The sequence below is a fragment of the Thalassophryne amazonica genome, chromosome 12 (genome assembly GCF_902500255.1).
Source record: "Thalassophryne amazonica chromosome 12, fThaAma1.1, whole genome shotgun sequence".
Taxonomy (NCBI): domain Eukaryota; kingdom Metazoa; phylum Chordata; class Actinopteri; order Batrachoidiformes; family Batrachoididae; genus Thalassophryne; species Thalassophryne amazonica.
Genome location: NC_047114.1, coordinates 72,266,397 through 72,287,946, shown reverse-complemented (window position 1 = coordinate 72,287,946; position 21,550 = coordinate 72,266,397). Strand labels below are relative to the sequence as shown.

Genomic DNA, 21,550 nt, shown 5'->3' with positions numbered 1-21,550 from the left:
GGACAATCGGAAAAATCCATTATATGGTTAATACATTCTCTGGCATGTAACTACAATTATAAGCAGCATTCAGCCATAACTAAAATGTATCTACAGTATTTCAAGTAATCACCCCTGCAAAGAAATGCCAAGGGTTCAAATGGTTCCCCAGCCAGGGGCGTAACCAGGATTTGTTTTTATGTGGATTCTGTGATCAGCCACACTTACATCTCATGCACATTGTAATTTATTCCATACTTGTTATGGATATTGAATAATATAAATTGTAATTATTACTCCAAAATGACATAACTTATTAGAATATTTTTTTTCAAGCACAGACATTAGATTTGCAACTTAGATCATGTTCACATGATTTGTTTTAATTTACAAATTAATTTTTGTGATCTCTTGGGACAGTTACTTTTGGTAATGTGCAGAGAAGGCATTTGCAGGCAGGACAGTACAGCTTCTAAGGACTGAATAGGTATAAATATATTATATATAATGATTAAAATACAAATAATATTTTTGGCAGTCTGGCAAGCTCTATGGGCTGATCCCAGCTCCCCCTACAAAGCACAGGGATCGTGGGCATCCAGTTTCAATTCACTATGCCTCATGACACCCAGGTCCTGCAGCTCACCTCAGTACTTGTTTCAAGCATTTCCTCACCCGCATCACCCTCTCTGTAAAAAATGAATCGTGGACTAAATGAATGACGTGCTTGTTTTTATGTGTGCCCTCTGGCAGCAGTGTAGTGTGAAGTTTTGAACAACGTGTAGCTATACACTTCACATCAAATGATTATCGGGTCTTTGAGTTGGGAACTTGAGACTGGCATGACGGATCCATCCCCTTATTGGGTCTGAGTAACTAAAGGGGGTCCGCTACACTGCCCTGAAACACACCTGATGATAAGATGTCTGACCATTGAGGTGTAGATCTTATATATCTTTCTTGCCTTACTGTCTTACGTGATTTTTTAATGCTTACGTTAAAATATACAACATGTTTATGTATATTGTGTGTTTTCCTAATGCCCTGAAGTTTGTTGTCTTCCAGCTCTTTAGGACAGCACAACGTTGAAGCCAGTAGTAATGGATCTCGCGAGATTTACCTTGACCGTGACTGTTCTTGTGGTCTTCATCCGGTGAACGAAAGCCTCCATCTTGTTGCGCTGAGGCGAAGAAGAACAGCAGATATGGCTGACTATAGCAGCGTGGCTCCCCCGTCCTCTAACGCCGGAGGTGGAATGAATGACGCTTTCAAAGATGCGCTTCAGCGAGCACGACAGGTACTAATGCTCTTACATCGATTAATATGTCAGAAATGTAATAGCACGCTGTAAAATCGTGAGTTTCTTGCCGCGCTTGATTTTAGGCTAAGCTAACAGATGGCTGTTGTGGCGCCACGCCGTCAAAACCTCGAAACTACTCCAAATTGTTCTTACAAAAAACACGAGTTTTTCTGGTAACAGAAAAAAAAAACAGACTCTCATTCAGTAAATTGCTGTGGAAAGTTATTTACAACGTAGCATTCAGAATAAAAGAAGGCTAAAGAGTACATTTTTCCTTTGTTGGTCCAGGTTTCGGCACAACAGCGTAGGCCGCAGAAAGTGCGCGTGCCGAAACGAGAATACTCGCAAAGAGTTAACCCAAACTTTGTATTTATTTATTTATTTATGTTTGTAAATCTTGCATTTTAGATCGCAGCAAAGATCGGCGGGGATGCCGTGGCAGCAACCCCAACAAACGAATTTGGCTACGGAGGCCAGAAAAGACCCCTGGAGGACGCTGGTGGGTATTTTCCCATGCCTAACCTGAATATCGGTCAGTGGTTTAAAACCATTTAATGCAAGTCTGATTAGTTATGCTAGTCTGTATGTTTGTGATTACATCAGTATGAACATTTTACTGTTTTGTGCATTCACATTTCCTCAGTACTTTTAACTTTCATGTAATAAATTGCTTTACTTTGGTGTGTATACATTTGGAGGTTTTTAGTTTCTTTTTTATTTGCCAAGATACAAAACAAGACTATAAAACGTTGCATAATTCAGTTCTATTGAAAAGTCACAAAAGTATGACTTATTTTCGCAGTGATAGAAGCTCATACTGAGGCAGAAAATAGAACTAACAAATAAATAATACGCAGTGGCTATCCGTATGGATTCATATAATGAGATTATATTTGTATTTATTTAGGTTTCCAATTCACCTAACCTGCATGTCAATTATGTAGCGTCTCATTGGTCAGTATAGGTCATGAGGCTACGTACTTGGACATGTATTTGCAACTAAATTAACCACAACCATTAACTCTATCATAACAGTAACCTCTAAAACCCCTAAAGAGGCTGAGCTACTTTCAAATAGAATTTGGAATTATTCATGTCTATGTACGAATAGCCACTTACTAAATAATACCTCATCACTGTAGTAACAGCATTCTTATAATAAATACATTAAATAAAATTCATAAACAGTATAATAGAAACATCAAATTATTTAAAGTGAAATGTAAACCCATTAAGCCAGATGAGACTGTCTGCACACCTTCATATTTTTGGTCTGCTTCATCTGTCAAGGACAGACATTGACAGACATTGTAAGGTACTAACCACACTTTGTACAGCGGCAGAGTCCAGATGTCATGCCATCATATTGATGAACTCCCACCGCAAGACAGGGCCAGATATGAACAGAGACTTTATTTGTAATCTAGACAAATTAATATACCAGCTGTTAACCTGTACTACCATTTTGGCATTATTCCTGTTTTATCCATGTCCATTTCACTATGGGAACCAACCAGGCAGACAATCGGTCCATTCCCACATCTCTAAAATAGCCAACTACCTGCTGCAGCCAGGTGAAACATGGGCATTCCCATGGCCCTCTCCAGCTATTGGGGGTCCTAAACACTCAGGCACTTGCATGTTGGATCATGCTCAGAGAAACGGGCCACATGGCCACAAGGTCAAAGTGGATGCTCCCTCACAATGCAAGTGATGCTCCTCATCCTAGCTTATCAGTAAATGCTCATTTGATACAAAGTCATTCCAGTGGTACCGGAGGATCCTCTGTAGAGTCCTAGTACCACATACATCCAGTTGTTGCCTTGGGTATTGGTTAGCAGCAATGTCTTGCAAACATACAGCAAGACAGGCAGCACCAGGACCCTAAAGACTTGGACCTCCATTCACCTGTGAAGATGGCAGCATCGCCAAACACCTCTGTCCAGTGACCTCATGTAGTTCTGTGCTTGTTTATGTACCTCCAAATGGCAATACTCTGCTTCAACAGTCTGGTTAATGCCATAGGTTACTGCACAAGGCATGTCAAATGTGACATCAGTCTTGACAGCCCTATAAAACCAGAATAATTGAGAATTATGAGAACGGTCTTATTTTTATTTTTAACATTTTTTTTCCCCCCATCAAAGGACAAAAAACACCAACACATCACTTACAAAGTGCAAACATAATAAGGTCCAATTAAATAGGTAAATGTGCCACACCCGGAACCTTCACAAATATCCAACACCGATATACCAACCATAGGCCCTACAGAGTACTTATTAAGTAAAAATAATAATAAAAAAAAACACGCTCCCATGACAGTCATTTCAATCAGGTCCAACATTTTTCAAGGATCTACGTCTTTCAACCATAAAGAAATAGATGGGGGATGTGGAACTTTGCAGAATAAAAATATTCTATGACGTTTTAACAATGAGGTAAAGGCAATTGCACCTGCCTGTGAATTATTAAGGGACACGGTGGGGACACCAGGAACACCCAAAACAGTGATCAGCAGACAAGGCTCCAGCCTGACACCAAGAACGCAAGAGATAATCTCAAAATAGGAAATCCAATATGGCTGAAGTTTGGGGCACAGAACAAAAAACCCTGTGACTTAAATCACAGGGAGAGGAGTTACATCTATCACACATGTAAGAAACAGTGGGATAAATTTTGGATAATTTGGACTTTGACAAATGCAGCCTGTACACTACTTTTAATTGAATAAGGGAAAGTCTTACACAAGATAAATTCTGTCAACTGCTTTATTCCAGAAACCTCCCTCGAACTCAAAACTCAACTTTTGTTCTCAATTAGATATTTTTATTGACTGGATAGAAGAGCTTTCTTATGGGGCACAAGTTCAAAGAGGTCTTCCCCAAGGGTGTTTAGGGAGCTGATTGGCGAACCTCATAAAAATAGTAATATAAAATAAATAAATGAGGTGAGGGCAAGCCATGTAAGGAAGACATCAGGAAAATTAAGAATGGTATTATCCTTTAAAAAGATCAATGAAACATTTAATGCCCTTCTTACCCCATAGTTGAAATGCAGCGTCTAAGAAGGAGGGAGGAAAGGTGATTCTTACATAATGGGCAAGCGCCGGTGTCGCCGACCGAGCGGTTCCCCCTAAAAATTGGTCCACCCTGCCTTCACTGCACATGCGTCATTAGCCGCGGTTCACCAATTATTGTCTCATTTCTGCTGAAAACTGCACTCAAGTCATGATCTATCTCGGCGACAGATATCTGAAGCTTTTCTACAACAATCATTTCCACATAGCCTTATTTCATCATAAAAGACATTTCTGCTTAAAACTGCCTTGTTTCTGCTTAAAACTGACTTTAAAATGATTTAAGAGGTTTTACTTTGTCATCTGATGGTTAATAATCCATTTGGTCATTTTGGGTGAAGAGACCCTACGAGCTGCTGAGCTCTGAAATGATGTGTGCACAGAGGAGGTAGGGCGGACCAATTTTTAGGGGCAGACTGTTCTGTCTGCAATACCTGAACACATTTGAAGTGATGTCGAAATTGATACCATATTTTAAGAAAGGCAAGTATAACAGGATTGTCTGTGTACTGAGACAGGGACACAGGGAAAGATGAAAATAAGGCAGGGATAGAGGTAGATAAACACAACTGAGCTTCTAATTGACATCAAGTTGAACGAGCATCATTTAGCCAGTAAATGTATTTTTGAATGTTAGCTGCCAGTAATGAAACATTAAATTAGGTAAAGACAGACCTCCACTGAGCTGACATTTTTGTAATGATTTCTGTACTCTTGGAGTTTTACCTCCCAACTTCATTGGCGGAGGTAATGATAAAATCCATCCTGTATCACAGCCAGAAAGTGTAAACGTTGGACTCATCAGATTTTCACATTTACATGTCATTCAGTAACCAAGTGCATTGAACACTTCTGTGAGGAAAAACTAAATCTAAACTGAATATTATTTAATTTATATCTTAATTTAAAAAATTACCAACAAAAATTGTTTTTTGATTTGAGATTCTATAAAATAAACACTCCTCAGCGAACTGTGAAACTTCAGCAGTGACAAACTCGCATGTCCAAAATTCTGCATATCTGACTTTTTTCAGGCGGCTGCAAACAGAAGAGGAAAGAAAGACGAATCATGTCAAGAGGGATAGTAGCACAGGAAGAGGGGGGAAAAGTGACATATTTCGCAGTTGAATTCTCCACTATTTTTCCAGTATTTATAATACTTGTTTGCACATTTAAAAAAAAATGTTGCACATATAGAGTCTGTTAATTTTTGTAAAACGCATTATGTAACAATTCACTTTTTTCCATATTATGATTTATCAAATTGTAATACACAAGATATTTTTGGGGAATATCTACTTCTAACCACGATCGTCTTTTTTCCTTAGAGGTGCAGGGCATGCAGATGGAGTAAAAAAAAAAAAAAATGAGGGCACAGTGATTAAAAATGTTACAGGAGCAGAAACAATCAGAAACTGCTTTGGGCTCAGAGTGTTAAAGCCCCATTCTCACCTTCTGGACATGCATCACAAAGAGTCAAGTTTGAAACCGTGTTCTTAACTTGGAAAACTTTTGTGGGCATGGGAGATTGTCTGATGAAGCAGAATATTGCACAGTCGTTTTATTGTAACACTGGTGTGGTTTTAAAGATGTTGGAAAATTACTTTTATCGGTTGTGACATACTTCCCCCCTGCATTTCTGTCGAGCCCTCAACATTGCTGTGCACACTGCGGCATTGGTGGGAGGTTTTCTGGCAGCACCGATGTGAAAAAGATACAGTTAGACTTAGCTTGTTTTAGCAGAACTATAGGGTACAAGCCCTGTAAATTATGACATCAAGTTAGATCACATTCAAGCCAACCAAGAGCATCACTTTGATAGTGTCCTGCAGGTAAGAATGGGGTGTAAAATTGTTTCATACTTTAACACTAGAAGTAATATAGATAGTAATAACTAAATACTCATACCTTTTGTCTGCACTGTAAAAGTCACCCAGAAATGGGAGGAGAGGCAAAAAAACAAAAATGCTGTCAGTTTCTCATCAAAATGGCAGTCGTGTGTGTACACACATTGGACCATTTCATTTTCCTGTTTTCACAAATGTAAACAAATATGGAGCCTGTTTTTGGAAGCTTGCAAATTTTCACATGCTGTCTCTTCATTGATAACCTTGATTCAGGAATTACCTGGTATACAAGGAGCCTCCCAAATGTCTGTACTATGTGGCTTTTGTGGCTACATTTGGTCTTGCTCTGTATAAATCATAAACTGGGTTTTGATCCATAGGTTGAAGATGGTAAATGATATAAGTAGCACAGTAATGGAGAGTTAATGTCGTACTTTTTTATAGACCAACCAGAGACGAAGAAAGTGGCTACAAATGATGGTAAGTGATCTGGTGTGTGTGTATACAGTGGCTTGCAAAAATATTCAGCCCCTTGGTATTTCACACATTTTAATGTTTATGGCATTTCAAATACAAAAAGTAAACCAGGCATCTCAATATAAAAATTTCTAAAATTATCTTCCTTAGACTCAAACTCAAAGCAAATCTCTACAACTTGATATAAATTAATTAAAAATATAAAAGCCAAGATGATGGGTTGCATAAGTAATCAACCCCTTTGGTATAATACCTGTAATCACTTTAATTGCCAGCTTTCTACAGGCAGGTCAGGGGATGGATATATGAACATTACCAAGTCACTGAATATGTCTTTGACTTTATTTACATCAGTGATGAAGAAATACAAACAGTATGGCACTTTATGGTACAGGGCTGTGAAAACTCCGCGGGATTCCGCGGATTTCATCATGGGTGGGGGGTTGTTGTACTCTTTAATCATGATCGTTACTGAGTTTTTAAAATGCTTATCGCAAAGCGTTCTTTTTTTTACGACATGCAAGTTTTATAAGTCCGCGGACACTGATCTGTATGTTACAGATACAAACCAGTTTCCTCGGATCTGCGGAGTTTAGAGGAGAATAAAAGTCGCTCAAAGCCTGGCTGTTACGACAGTTGTCGTAAAGCGGGGCTGGTTGGTTGCTGCGGTGACACTGTGGCTCCTGTGCGACGCTTAGCTAAAAGTAGCATGTGAACATCACCAACTTTTAGAACTTTCAAGTTTTTAAAAGAAGAACTTTGCAGCATGTCTGTGTCATGGAGCGACATCAGACAGAGCGAAGATGACGTGAAAGACTTTGAAAAAGTGTGATAAGGACAAGAATCCGTGGAATGGTTGCTGGCTTCATGAACACATCTGAAAGCGAACTGGTAAGAATTTTTTTCTTGACAATAAACATTGTGCTGTTCATACAGAATTTGGGGGGGGGGGGGGGGGGGGGGGGGGGGCGGGCGGACCCCCTGTGAATTTTCCTCGGATTTCACAGTTTTCATTTCATAGCCCTGATGGTAAATCTGTGTGGAGCAGACAGTTCTCAAAAACTGACTAACTGTGCAAGAAGGAGAAGAGTGAGGAAAGACACCCAGATAACCTAGAAGTTTTAGGCTTCTGTGGCTGTGATGGGAGAAATCGTGCACAGTGCAAATTCTGCATTTTGTATCTCCAGTGATACAACTTCATGATGAAGTGGTACAGAGGAGGGTCTTCTTTCACTAAAACATCAAATCTAGGCTTGCATCTCAGATGTACCTTCTGGCAAATTGTAGGTAAACTTTCAGGTCTTCTTTTTAAGAAAATCCTCCTCTGTACCACTTAATCATGAAGCTGTATAACTGGGGATACAAAATGAAAAACTTGCACTGTGCACAATTTCTCCAATCACAACCACAGAAGCCTATAACTTCTGGGTTGCTTAGGTGTCTTGGTGGCTTTCCTCACTTTTCTTACACAGTCACTTAGTTTTTCAGAACTGTCTACTCCACACAGATTTACCATAGAGTGCCGTACTGTTTGTATTTCTTCATAACTGATGGAAATAAAGTTCAAGACACATTCAGTGACTTGGAAATGTTCATGTATCCATCCCCTGACTTGTCTGAAGAAAACTGGCAATAAAACTAATTATTTACAGGTATTATACCAAAGGGGCCCATTACTTATGCAACCCATCAACTTGGCTTTTATATTTTTAATTAATTTGTCAGGCTGTAGAGATTTACTTTGAGTCTAAAGAAGATAATTTTTGAAATTTTTATATTGAGAAGCCTGATTTACTTTTAGTATTTGAAATGTCATAAACAAATTAAAATGTGTGAAATACCAAGGGGCCGAATACCTTTGCAAGCAACTGTATATGTGGCATGTTTAGTGGTAACATATAATTTTTCTTCTTCTTCCTCTACTGTAATGCATTTTTGTCTCCAGCTTTTTCAGGAATGGGAGGAATGGGTGGCCCCCCAAGGTAAGGAGTCAGTGTTGTCATAATTATTTTTAAATTTCCACTTACACCTTTGTCCCACATGAACGTTCACCGTGTGTGTGTGTGTGTGTTCGTGTTCAGGGCAGCATCAGAAGAATTCAAAGTTCCTGATGGAATGGTTGGATTCAGTAAGTTGACTGGCTGGTAAACAGCCCAACTTCGCATATTGTTTATTATTCTACCTTTTGGAGGTAATGACCTTTTCTGTTTCCCCAGTTATTGGCAGAGGAGGCGAACAAATATCACGTCTGCAACAGGAATCTGGGTGCAAAATACAGATTGCTCCTGGTATGTTGCATTGCCTGTTTTACCTCATTCACTGTTATTGTTGTACAGTTTGCATTAACAACCTAACTAATACTTGCATTATAGACAGTGGAGGAATGCCAGATCGATCTGTGACATTAACAGGGCCGCCCGATTCCATTCAGTGAGTTGGCTCTCCCCCCCCCCTTTTTTTTTTTTTTTTTGGCAAGAGTTCCTGATAGCATCTGATAATATTGGTTAATTATTCTTTCAGGACTGCTAAGAGACTGCTAACAGAGATAGTTGAGAAGGGGCGTCCTGCCCCAGCTTTCCATCACAACGACGGTCCAGGCATGACTGTTCAGGAGATTATGGTCCCTGCTTCTAAAGCTGGCCTTGTCATTGGCAAGGGCGGGGAAACCATCAAAAGCCTTCAGGTGAGTATAGAGTTGGAGGAACAGGGGGAACAAAAATTTTAAGTTGGGCGATGTAGTGATCAATGGCAGTCTGAGGTCTGGGACATTTGGGGTGTATGTACACACACTATCACATTTGTTTCCATCTTTAATGTACAGGAACGGGCTGGAGTGAAGATGGTAATGATTCAAGAAGGACCCCAAAACACTGGAGCAGACAAGCCTCTTCGCATTTCTGGAGACCCCTTTAAGGTTCAGGTGTGTAATAATGTGATTGTTCCATTTCTGTTTTTAGAGATGGTGGTGGTAAAATGAGTAATATTCATTTGTTATACAGGCACAGTTACTTGGCTGTGAGGTATTATTTTTTTTTGTCCTACATCTAGCAAGCAAAAGAGATGGTGATGGAGCTGATCAGAGACCAAAGCTTCAGGGAGCAGAGGGGCGAGTATGGTTCAAGGATGGGAGGCGGAGATAGCTTAGATGTAAGTTTTGGCGTCTTGTTTCATATAAGAGCTAGTTGTAGCAGTTTCTTAGCTTTGGCTCTGTTTCTTTTTATTTTATTTATTTTTCATATTTTAGGTTCCTGTTCCGCGATTTGCTGTTGGAATTGTTATTGGAAGAAATGGAGAGATGATCAAGAAAATCCAAAATGATACGGGTGTCAGGATTCAGTTCAAACCAGGTGATTGAGTACATTATGATTTGTTGGACACCAGAAAGCACTGCCAAAGGCTAAGCTAGCTAAACAGTTTGAAATATATATGGTCTGTGATGAAAACTCATGCACCACGCTGAATAGCTGATGTATTACTATAACCCTAATGTCTTCTGAGACCTGCATAGCAAGTGCAATACATGTCATATGCACACAGCTTTCATGTAAAAGAACAGATTGATTAATCATCGTGTTTTCTCTCCTTAGATGATGGCACCACACCAGATAGGATAGCACAGATTATGGGACCTCCTGATCAGGCTCAGCATGCAGCAGATATCATAACTGACCTGTTAAGGAGTGTCCAGGCTGGTGGGCCTCCTGGGCATGGTGGTGGCAGGGGTCGTGGTCGTGGACAGGGTAACTGGAACATGGGCCCGCCAGGTGGTTTGCAGGAGTTTTCCTTCACTGTTCCAACCATAAAGACTGGCCTCATTATTGGTAAAGGTAAGTGGTCTCAATATCAAAAGAATTATTTCATAGCACATCTTTTGTGTTGGGTAATTTTGGCAGTAGGTGTAACGTTATGAAACATGTTTCTGGTTTGGACTTTTTTCTACAGGTTGTAGGCTACTGTATTTGCTACATGTAAATGTATTTTTCTGCTGGAGGTGATGCTATCTTTTCAACACTCCAGGTGGTGAGACTATCAAGGGCATCAGCCAACAGTCTGGGGCCAGAATTGAGCTGCAGCGGAATGCTCCACCCAATGCTGATCCTAACCTCAAAATGTTCACAGTTCGGGGTTCCCCTCAACAGATAGACTATGCCAGACAACTGGTGGAGGAAAAAATTGGAGTGAGACTGCATATTTTTTTTTTTTTTTTTTTTTTACTTGTGTGCAAAATGGAGATATTTTACTGGCTGAAAATGTTTTAATATTACCTTGATCCTTTTCAGGGACCTGTCACGCCAATGGGTGGCCCTCATGGCCCTCCTGGTCCACATGGTGGTCCAGGCCCACATGGTCCTCCTGGACCACCCGGTCCTCCCGGGGCTCCTATGGGTCCATACAACCCTGGACCATACAACCAGGGACCTCCTGGACCACAGTATGTACTGTAATATTGGAATTCTTTTTTGTAAAAACAACTGTTGGGCCTCCTTTAAAAAAGAAAAAAAAATTTCTTTCTTCAGTGGTCCTCCAGCACCGTACCAGCCTCAAGGTTGGGGCAATGGCTACCCACACTGGCAGCAGGGACAGCCTGACCCAAGTACGTATAAATGACAACTCAAGCTGCATATATGGGATAATGAGATGCATAATTAGGATGTGACAAAAGTTTCAGTTGTTTGTAGGTCTGCGCGCCTCACCTGTGTCCGAATGATAACCAGAGTTGTATGTTCTCCAGATAAAGCAGCAGCTGATGCCAATGCTGCGGCTTGGGCAGCCTATTATGCTCAGTATGGCCAACAGCCGCAGGCTCCCATGACCCCTACCAGTGGTGCTCCTGGAACGAATCAGCCCAATGGCCAAGGTAACCACTGTGTTCCTCAATAAGAAGTGCGTCTTTCCTTTATGGAGAAGCCAGATTTCTTAAGAAGAGCATAGAGCAGTGTAGTAACATCTTTTTTTTTTTTAATTACCTCAGGGACAGAATAGTTTTCCTCCACATCCTTAGGCTGGCAGTCCAACCCAGGCAGGTGGAGGACAAACTGATGAGAATGATTACTAATTACAAGTACCGTTGTCTTTAACAGGTGACCCACAGGCTGCAGGTCAGAGTGGACAGGCAGATTACACCAAGGCCTGGGAGGAATATTACAAGAAAATGGGTATATAACGTAGCTTCAGTGTACACTTAATACAAGATGGTCTAAACAGCTATTGGGCATTGAATATTCTTTTGAGGTAGTTATATTTGTCAGCATTGTTGGCTTGATTTGGCCTTTGATGCCCGTGCTGTCTAGACTGTAACACTTTGACTATTATAGGAATGAGATTAACGTTGAACCACATTTGAGTTGAGGGGAATTTGATGTCATAGATCATCAGGGGCCATCACAACTGACGGCAGTTTTGTTGTGAATATTTCCTGTTTTATGCTCACACACAATGTGTGTTGAGTTAAATGAAAGGAAAATGTCATATGTCTCATGTTTTCAACTGTTAAAGTATTGGATGTCACAGGTTCATTGATATTTAGTGGTGTGGGGATATGGATCTCTGTGGGGAGCCACTGAATAGCAGACCTGCCAACCTGTATGCGTTTTTCATATCAGGCATTCATTTTGACATCAGTGTACATGGATAAGTGGTGCTCAAGATTGCTTGAGGTTGGCAGGTCTGGAATGTACTGCTAACTAATACACCAACAAGCTGGTTGACAGATATCAGCCTACACTGATCTCCTCCTCCTCCCCCCCCCCAAGCTATCTTTGGTAAACATGGCTAATCTGCACCTCTTATCAAATTTTAACTATCTTGAGAATGAAATAAGAGATGACATTTGAGAAAAAAATGTGTACTGAGATTGGAATGAATTTTTGGTCCGTGTAATTTGCACACGGGAAGGAGGGATAATGGCTTCCACTGCAGCCAGCCACCATGGAAAGATGTATTGGTTTCATTTTGGAAGAATTGTCACATTTATTTTTAATATATAGTCTGCATCTTGCAGTTTATCTATCTTGGGAATTGGGTTGCATCGTCACATATTGATAGATTTTTCTCTTCTTTTTGCAGGTCAACAGAATCAGCAGCCTCAGGACTACACAAAAGCTTGGGAGGAGTATTACAAGAAACAAGGTGAGACAACAATATTGTGAAGAAAACAGGATTTGTCAGAAAAGCGTTTTCAAAATTTAATTTACGATGGCTTGAATTTCAGTTAGCTTCAATCAATCAATCAAATTTTTTTTATATATATATATAGCGCCAAATCACAACAAACAGTTGCCCCAAGGCGCTTTATATTGTAAGGCAAGGCCATACAATAATTATGTAAAACCCCAACGGTCAAAACGACCCCCTGTGAGCAAGCACTTGGCTACAGTGGGAAGGGAAACCTCCAGCAGAACCAGGCTCTGCTGAGACTGGTTGGGGCTGAGGGAGAGAACCAGGAAAAAGACATGCTGTGGAGGGGAGCAGAGATCGATCACTAATGATTAAATGCAGAGTGGTGCATACAGAGCAAAAAGAGAAAGAAACAGTGCATCATGGGAACCCCCCCATCAGTCTAAGTCTATAGCAGCATAACTAAGGGATGGTTCATGGTCACCTGATCCAGCCCTAACTATAAGCTTTAGCAAAAAGGAAAGTTTTAAGCCTAATCTTAAAAGTAGAGAGGGTGTCTGTCTCCCTGATCTGAATTGGGAGCTGGTTCCACAGGAGAGGAGCCTGAAAGCTGAAGGCTCTGCCTCCCATTCTACTCTTACAAACCCTAGGAACTACAAGTAAGCCTGCAGTCTGAGAGCGAAGCGCTCTATTGGGGTGATATGGTACTACGAGGTCCCTAAGATAAGATGGGACCTGATTATTCAAAACCTTATAAGTAAGAAGAAGAATTTTAAATTCTATTCTAGAATTAACAGGAAGCCAATGAAGAGAGGCCAATATGGGTGAGATATGCTCTCTCCCTCTAGTCCCCGTTAGTACTCTAGCTGCAGCATTTTGAATTAACTGAAGGCTTTTCAGGGAACTTTTAGGACAACCTGATAATAATGAAATACAATAGTCCAGCCTAGAGGAAATAAATGCATGAATTAGTTTTTCAGCATCACTCTGAGACAAGACCTTTCTAATTTTAAAGATATTGCGTAAATGCAAAAAAGCAGTCCTACATATTTGTTTAATATGCACTTTGAATGACATATCCTGATCAAAAATGACTCCAAGATTTCTCACAGTATTACTAGAGGTCAGGGTAATGCCATCCAGAGTAAGGATCTGGTTAGACACCATGTTTCTAAGATTTGTGGGGCCAAGTACAATAACTTCAGTTTTATCTGAGTTTAAAAGCAGGAAATTAGAGGTCATCCATGTCTTTATGTCTGTAAGACAATCCTGCAGTTTACCTAATTGGTGTGTGTCCTCTGGCTTCATGGATAGATAAAGCTGGGTATCATCTGCGTAACGATGAAAATTTAAGCAATACCGTCTAATACTGCCTAAGGGAAGCATGTATAAAGTGAATAAAATTGGTCCTAGCACAGAACCTTGTGGAACTCCATAATTAACCTTAGTCTGTGAAGAAGATTCCCCATTTACATGAACAAATTGTAATCTGTTAGACAAATATGATTCAAACCACCGCAGCGCAGTGCCTTTAATACCTATGGCATGCTCTAATCTCTGTAATAAAATTTTATGGTCAACAGTATCAAAAGCAGCACTGAGGTCTAACAGAACAAGCACAGAGATGAGTCCACTGTCTGAGGCCATAAGAAGATCATTTGTAACCTTCACTAATGCTGTTTCTGTACTATGATGAATTCTAAAACCTGACTGAAACGACCATTCCTCTGCAGATGATCAGTTAGCTGTTTTACAACTACCCTTTCAAGAATTTTTGAGAGAAAAGGAAGGTTGGAGATTGGCCTATAATTAGCTAAGATAGCTGGGTCAAGTGATGGCTTTTTAAGTAATGGTTTAATTACTGCCACCTTAAAAGCCTGTGGTACATAGCCAACTAACAAAGATAGATTGATCATATTTAAGATCGAAGCATTAAATAATGGTAGGGCAGCCTGGTAGGAATGGGGTCTAATAAACATGTTGATGGTTTGGATGAAGTAACTAATGAAAATAACTCAGACAGAACAATCTGAGAGAGTCTAACCAAATACTGGCATCACTGAAAGCAGCCAAAGATAACGATACGTCTTTGGGATGGTTATGAGTAATTTTTTCTCTAATAGTTAAAATTTTGTTAGCAAAGAAAGTCATGAAGTCATTACTAGTTAAAGTTAATGGAATACTCAGCTCAGTAGAGCTCTGACTTTGTCAGCCTGGCTACAGTGCTGAAAAGAAACCTGGGGTTGTTCTTATTTTCTTCAATTAGTGATGAGTAGAAAGATGTCCTAGCTTTACGGGGGCTTTTTTATAGAGCAACAGACTCTTTTTCCAGGCTAAATGAAGATCTTCTAAATTAGTGAGACGCCATTTCCTCTCCAACTTACGGGTTATCTGCTTTAAGCTACGAGTTTGAGAGTTATACCACGGAGTCAGACATTTCTGATTTAAAACTCTCTTTCAGAGGAGCTACAGCATCCAAAGTTGTCTTCAGTGAGGATGTAAAACTATTGACGAGATCTATCTCACTTACAGAGTTTAGGTAGCTACTCTGCACTGTGTTGGTATATGGCATTAGAGAACATAAAGAAGGAATCATATCCTTAAACCTAGTTACAGCGCTTTCTGAAAGACTTCTAGTGTAATGAAACTTATTCCCCACTGCTGGGTAGTCCATCAGAGTAAATGTAAATGTTATTAAGAAATGATCAGACAGAAGGGAGTTTTCAGGGAATACTGTTAAGTCTTCTATTTCCATACCATAAGTCAGAACAAGATCTAAGATATGATTAAAGTGGTGGGTGGACTCATTTACATTTTGAGCAAAGCCAATAGAATCTAATAATAGATTAAATGCAGTGTTGAGGCTGTCATTCTCAGCATCTGTGTGGATGTTAAAATCGTCCACTATAATTATCTTATCTGAGCTAAGCACTAAGTCAGACAAAAGGTCTGAAAATTCACAGAGAACTCACAGTAACAACCAGGTGGACGATGGATAATAACAAATAAAACTGGTTTTTGGGACTTCCAATTTGGATGGACAAGACTAAGAGTCAAGCTTTCAAATGAATTAAAGCTCTGTCTGGGTTTTTGATTAATTAATAAGCTGGAATGGAAGATTGCTGCTAATCCTCCGCCTCGGCCCGTGCTACGAGTATTCTGACAGTTAGTGTGACTCGGGGGTGTTGACTCATTTAAACTAACATATTCATCCTGCTGTAACCAGGTTTCTGTAAGGCAGAATAAATCAATATGTTGGTCAATTATTATATCATTTACCAACAGGGACTTAGAAGAGAGAGACCTAATGTTTAATAGACCACATTTAACTGTTTTAGTCTGTGGTGCAGTTGAAGGTGCTATATAATTTTTTCTTTTTGAATTTTTATGCTTAAATAGATTTTTACTGGTTATTGGTGGTCTGGGAGCAGGCACCGTCTCTACAGGGATGGGGTAATGAGGGGATGGCAGGGGGAGAGAACCTGCAGAGGTGTGTAAGACTACAACTCTGCTTCCTGGTCCCAACCCTGGATAGTCACAGTTTGGAGGATTTAAGAAAATTGGCCAGATTTCTAGAAATGAGAGCTGCTCCATCCAAAGTGGGATGGATGCCGTCTCTCCTAACAAGACCAGGTTTTCCCCAGAAGCTTTGCCAATTATCTATGAAGCCCACCTCATTTTTTGGACACCACTCAGACAGCCAGCAATTCAAGGAGAACATGCGGCTAAACATGTCACTCCCGGTCCGATTGGGGAGGGGCCCAGAGAAAACTACAGAGTCCGACAATGTGAATTTAAGATGTCTCATTTGTGACAATTAATGAAAATTGTAATTGTAGGCATGTAACATTAACCATTTATGAATTGCAGCATTATGCACCATTTTTCCAATCAATCAAAAAAAGCCTATAGCTCCTTCATAGTTGTTTCTCTTGGTGGCTTTCACGTGTATTGTTTGTAAAGACTCTTAGTAATAATTTGATACTAAAATGAATAGTGTTTAACGAGGTGCCAGAAGTACCAGTCCAAAGTGTGCTGATACATGAAATAAGAGGGGGGTATCATGGAGGATCGCATACTTTTGACTCACTTACCAGCATCACTTTTGCCGTCTTTGGTAAATTTTGCTCTCAGGTGTCCTCAGTTCTTGCTTCCACTCTGCCCCTTTTAAAAGCTGGAATGCTGCAGTTGGACCTGGAGAGGATGCAGCATCTAGTATAAACTGATCACAATGCATTGCTTTTCACCTAATTGTGGATGAGTGTTGACTAATGAAGCAGCATTAGGGTCTTGATTTCTGTGAAGAAGCTGGAGGTTTGTCAGCTTGAGTACAGCCTTTCTCTCCACGCTGGAAAGTAGTAGTGAAATTGACAAACTTTTCATACCAGACATGGAGCACATTTTGCATCTCCACAATTGACCATAAAATCACAAAAATTCTGCAAAACATGAAATACACTCAAATTTGAGAATATCATCCTTTTACAACCTGAAATCAGGGGCGGGGGGGAAATCCTGTGGCAATTTTAACATTTACTTCGACTTCTATTTTATTGCAAATAGTATGAACCAAAAATAATTTAGGTTTTGTGTGGTCAGTGTCATTTAATTCGTTACAGTATGCATCAATTCCTGCATTTCTGCAACACATTCCAAAAAAAGTTGGCTTTTGTTGCTGTTATACATTGGTATAAATGGGTGGCTGTGATCCTGTTGCTGTTCCTCTGTAGTAGAGGATCTGCCTTCTCATCCACCCTACAGAAATGTAGAAGATCTCTGTCTTGCCACTAGAAGTACTGTGGTATGATCGTTCCTCTTCTTACAGCACTTTACCTGAAATAACTGAGATTTGAACCTGTGTTGTTGGTACATTATTTTAAACTGTGGACTTTAGCCTACTTGTTAGGGACAGGTAGAGAAACTGGAAAGCAATTGCTGAAGCCACAGATTATTTTTGTTTCTCTTTGTCTAATTCATTATAGGTCAAGCTGCTCCTCAGGCTGCACCGGCTGCTCCAGCCTCCCAGCCAGGAGGTCAGCCTGACTACAGTGCTGCCTGGGCTGAATATTACCGACAGCAGGCTGCTTACTATGGCACGGGCAACCCTCAGACAATGGGTGCAGCACCACAGGCCCCTCAGGTACTCTCTTAATAAGAATCTGCTCTCCATATTGATGGAAATATGAATCGCCATGTGCCCTTAACCCCTTTACTTCCCCAGGTTTTACAGGACTTTCCTGGGCGTGGCGGCTGTGTGCAACTAACAACAATTTCTTTCCTGCACAGGGTTTGATATTTATTTTGGGAAGCTGATTCCACTGTTTCTGCTGTTAACATGCAATGTATTTTCTATGTATTTCTTCTGCACAGGGCCAGTAATGTGAAGTGGACATAAAGTAAATGCTACATTGTCGAAACAAAATCCTTTGTTAAATGTTTGGATGCAGACGCCTTGATGAAGATCTTAACTTTCCTTGGTTTGAAAGTGTTTCACATAGATGGCAGATTACCCGGCGACCACATCCTTTTTCTTTTTTTTTTTTCTTTTTTTTTTTTTTTTCTTGTTCTTGTAAATGCTTTGTTTTTAGTGAGGTAACTATACATATGGTCATTCCACCCCTGTACCTACGTTAAATGTGGTTAGAAGTCATGTTTATTAAATTGTAGACATTGCCATGTAAATCATCTCAGTTTTAAAATGCTATTGCCTGTTGTGTTTTGCAATAAAACAAACTGAAATCTTCTGTGTTGGTAAGTTGGGGTGGTTTTAAATCAAGAGGGTTTGATATAAATTTTTTTTTATTGTTTTTTTACTGTAGGAAATTAAGGGGGGAGTTTCAAATGCAGGATGTTTCTGTCCTGTCTCTCCAACTGTCTATAAAGCTCTCAGATATATCACATTAATGCAGCAAATCTGGAGTAATTCAGACCCATGCATATCCTTGTGAGAATTACACTTCTTTCCTGATTATTGGTCTGGCTTTAGCAGTTGATGTATTTGAGAAAATTGACAGGGTGTTACGTTCCACAACACACACTGTGTTCTGAGGTACTGTTTACAATGTTGGGGTAGTATGAACTGTCTCTTGCTTTGCTTAGACACTTCCTCCTCCACAGGCAAGTTTTAGGAAAGCGGTAAGCAAGCACTTCTCAAAATGTTCTTAAAAACATGGTTGCAAATAAATATAAAGTTGTTGTTTTTTTTTTTTTTTTTTTTGGTACTGTTCTTTTGCAGGACAGTATGGTACATTGCTAATCCATTAAGTGTCAAAATTTTACTTTTTTTGCCTGGTGTCAGTTTCATGCATAAAGTTGGAAATTTTTCTTTAAACAAAAACTGATAAAGCACACTGCAAAATCATTTTTGCTGTGTCTATTCTGTTAGTTTCTGATGTAAGAACGTAGACTTGTAGGGTCGTTGCTGGCTAAGCCGTCTTCATCCTTGAATTGAGCCCTCCCATACTGTAAGTACAATACCCTGACTTTGAGAGAGATGCCTTTTTCAATGCTTGAAAAATTGTAAAAATTTGTAGTATTGTAAAAATTTATATTTCCCCCCCATATAACATCATGGGTAAGTATAAAATGTTCTGAGGAGAGGCATAATAAGAGGTTTGATTTTTGTACCACATATTTGAGATTATTGCTTTAATGCTTTTACATTTAGTTTTGGTATGGTGAAACCGTCTGCATTGTAGATTGTTTGTGTAGGTAGCATTTATGTGCCAGTTGGATTTGAAGTGTGAATCGAGGGTTTAACGTCAGCATTGCCTATTACACTGTTGGTAGGAACGTGATGGATGTTCATGTGGTTTTTGCGTTTTGAATATCTGTTGAATATCTGACCTGCAAAGTGCTGTTGTCTAGTTGACTTTTGAAATGCCATTTTTTGCCACATCAAGTCCTCTTGCATAATGCCAGTGTAGCATGCTTAGGCCTTTGCTGTTAACTACAATGTCCATTGAGCATGTGGAATGTTAGTTGTGGAAGTGCTTCTGACCAGCTCAGTGATGCAGAACTGATTCATTTTCTGAATGAGCACTGTTGTGACAGGCTGCCTAATTGAAGTCAACTATTTGACTGAATTGTTCACTGATGGCAAACAGTGCAATATCTGATCTTTGCAGTGTCATCCCAGACTTGCACCTTAGGTTCTGCTGCAGTAACTCAGGTAAGCAAAACCTAAGGAATCCAGTGTGCTGTCATGTGACATGACCAATATCCATGCAAAGAAATGCTTACCGTGTCGTTACATGCCAAAATGCATCTGTGCTTAGTTCTACGTAATGTGCAGGATATTATGAACAGCCCTTCAGATCTGCTATCTTGAATGAACTGCATGATATGAGCTGTCTGACTTTAAATTTTTCAAACTGACTTCTCCCAACTTGTGTAGGCTCATGAGGAAATGTTGTGGTACGTGCTTATATTTGATGTTAGCATTATCTTTGAATTATGGTAAGTCTGATGGTGACTGTATTGATGCTCCAGAAACATTTGATGCTGGTTTAACAAATTATATGCCATGCAGACCTGTTGCCAGATGTTGGCAATCGGGGTTATTATAACCGAAAAATATTTTTTCCTGTCTGAATCTGCCTCATGTGCAGTGCAAAACTGCTATTGAAACGCTGCTACCTTCACTTCTCGCTCACAGTGTTGGAGGATGCTGCAAGCTTAGGTCGTAGAATCAGGCCCTGTCGTAGTTTGTCCCAAAAGGAGGAATCCTTTGAGTCAATGCCACTGCTGAACGTAGCCTGTTCAAGAGCTCCAGTAATAAGGTAAAACAGCAATGTTATGAAAATCAAATTGTCATTGCAAAGTAATAGTAATGTGACATGTATTGAGCTTGGATTGACATTTAATCATGTCAGTGTGTTTAGAGTTGGTTTCATCTTGAATTTGCTTCAGTGCTTTTGTTAAACTGCAGTAAATAGGAATGTTTTTGGTGACATTGCTGTAGAAAGTTGGATGAGAACAGGAACATATCTCCCCCTCCCCCCAAAGGGGCGGGAAAAAAATCACTGGATTGTGCACAATTTCATTAAGTTTGGGGTTATTAGTCTGCCTCTTTTTCCTTCCCCCTCCCCTTACTGTGTACATGCAATATGCTCTGCTTTTGAGCACTGAGTGTTTGAACATTTTGGGGGTGTAGAAGATTAAAAGTGAGAAATGAGCATGCCTTAAGAGGTAAAGAGGTTTCTCATGCTGTATAAATGATCAAATCCTGTTGTGAATCACTGTTCTCACTTCTGCAGCGTTGCCATGTAAATAAATTGTAACCAACTGGACCAAGTTGCACGCGTTTTGTCTGAACTAATTATACTTGATAGAGAAAATAACTGGCTTACCACACACATTCCTTAACTGGACAACATGAGTGCTACCACATCAAAATATGACTGCATACCAATGTGGACCTCATTTATATGTTACAGAAATCTACCAGGAGAAAGCTCAGGGTATTATCTCTGTATTTGAACTTCTATAGTTTGACCTACTCAACTCATTGAGTTGTATTAGTTCCCAATAAGTGCTGCTGCTATCACTTACCTGATGATATACATGAGCAGGAGTCAGTCATCTGTGATGGTTGCTATAACAGATTTCCATCAATCAGGCTGCCAAAAGACAGGGTTTGTGCTGATGCAAATTCAAGGGTGGATGCAAGATTTAAAATTTACAGCATCTCCGGGACATTTGCGCACCATGTTCAAAACATTTAAACTTGTCTTGTGTTTGTCCTGATGT

General features: G+C 39.9%; 1 protein-coding gene across 10 annotated transcripts; it reads left to right on the top strand.

Annotated features, from left to right (window-relative positions):
- The first annotated feature begins 1,117 nt into the window (after positions 1 to 1,117).
- On the top strand, positions 1,118 to 21,090 carry fubp1 (far upstream element (FUSE) binding protein 1). 10 transcript variants are annotated; one of them, XM_034184066.1, is made up of 20 exons: positions 1,118 to 1,276; positions 1,688 to 1,811; positions 6,650 to 6,685; positions 8,628 to 8,664; positions 8,764 to 8,810; positions 8,899 to 8,970; positions 9,055 to 9,112; positions 9,203 to 9,365; positions 9,504 to 9,602; positions 9,731 to 9,829; positions 9,927 to 10,029; positions 10,270 to 10,509; positions 10,700 to 10,860; positions 10,963 to 11,114; positions 11,200 to 11,280; positions 11,398 to 11,540; positions 11,764 to 11,838; positions 12,749 to 12,811; positions 17,782 to 17,939; positions 18,170 to 21,090. In XM_034184066.1, exons 1-20 carry the CDS (start codon positions 1,184 to 1,186, stop codon positions 18,176 to 18,178), a joined length of 2,013 nt encoding a protein of 670 aa, XP_034039957.1. In that variant the 5' UTR covers positions 1,118 to 1,183; the 3' UTR covers positions 18,179 to 21,090. The 10 variants fall into 10 exon arrangements, with proteins under 10 accessions (XP_034039957.1, XP_034039965.1, XP_034039961.1 ...); XM_034184074.1 differs by having other exon boundaries at positions 1,688 to 1,778; positions 11,200 to 11,276; positions 11,415 to 11,540; positions 17,782 to 21,090; XM_034184070.1 differs by having other exon boundaries at positions 1,688 to 1,778; positions 17,782 to 21,090.
- The last annotated feature ends 460 nt before the right edge of the window (positions 21,091 to 21,550 follow it).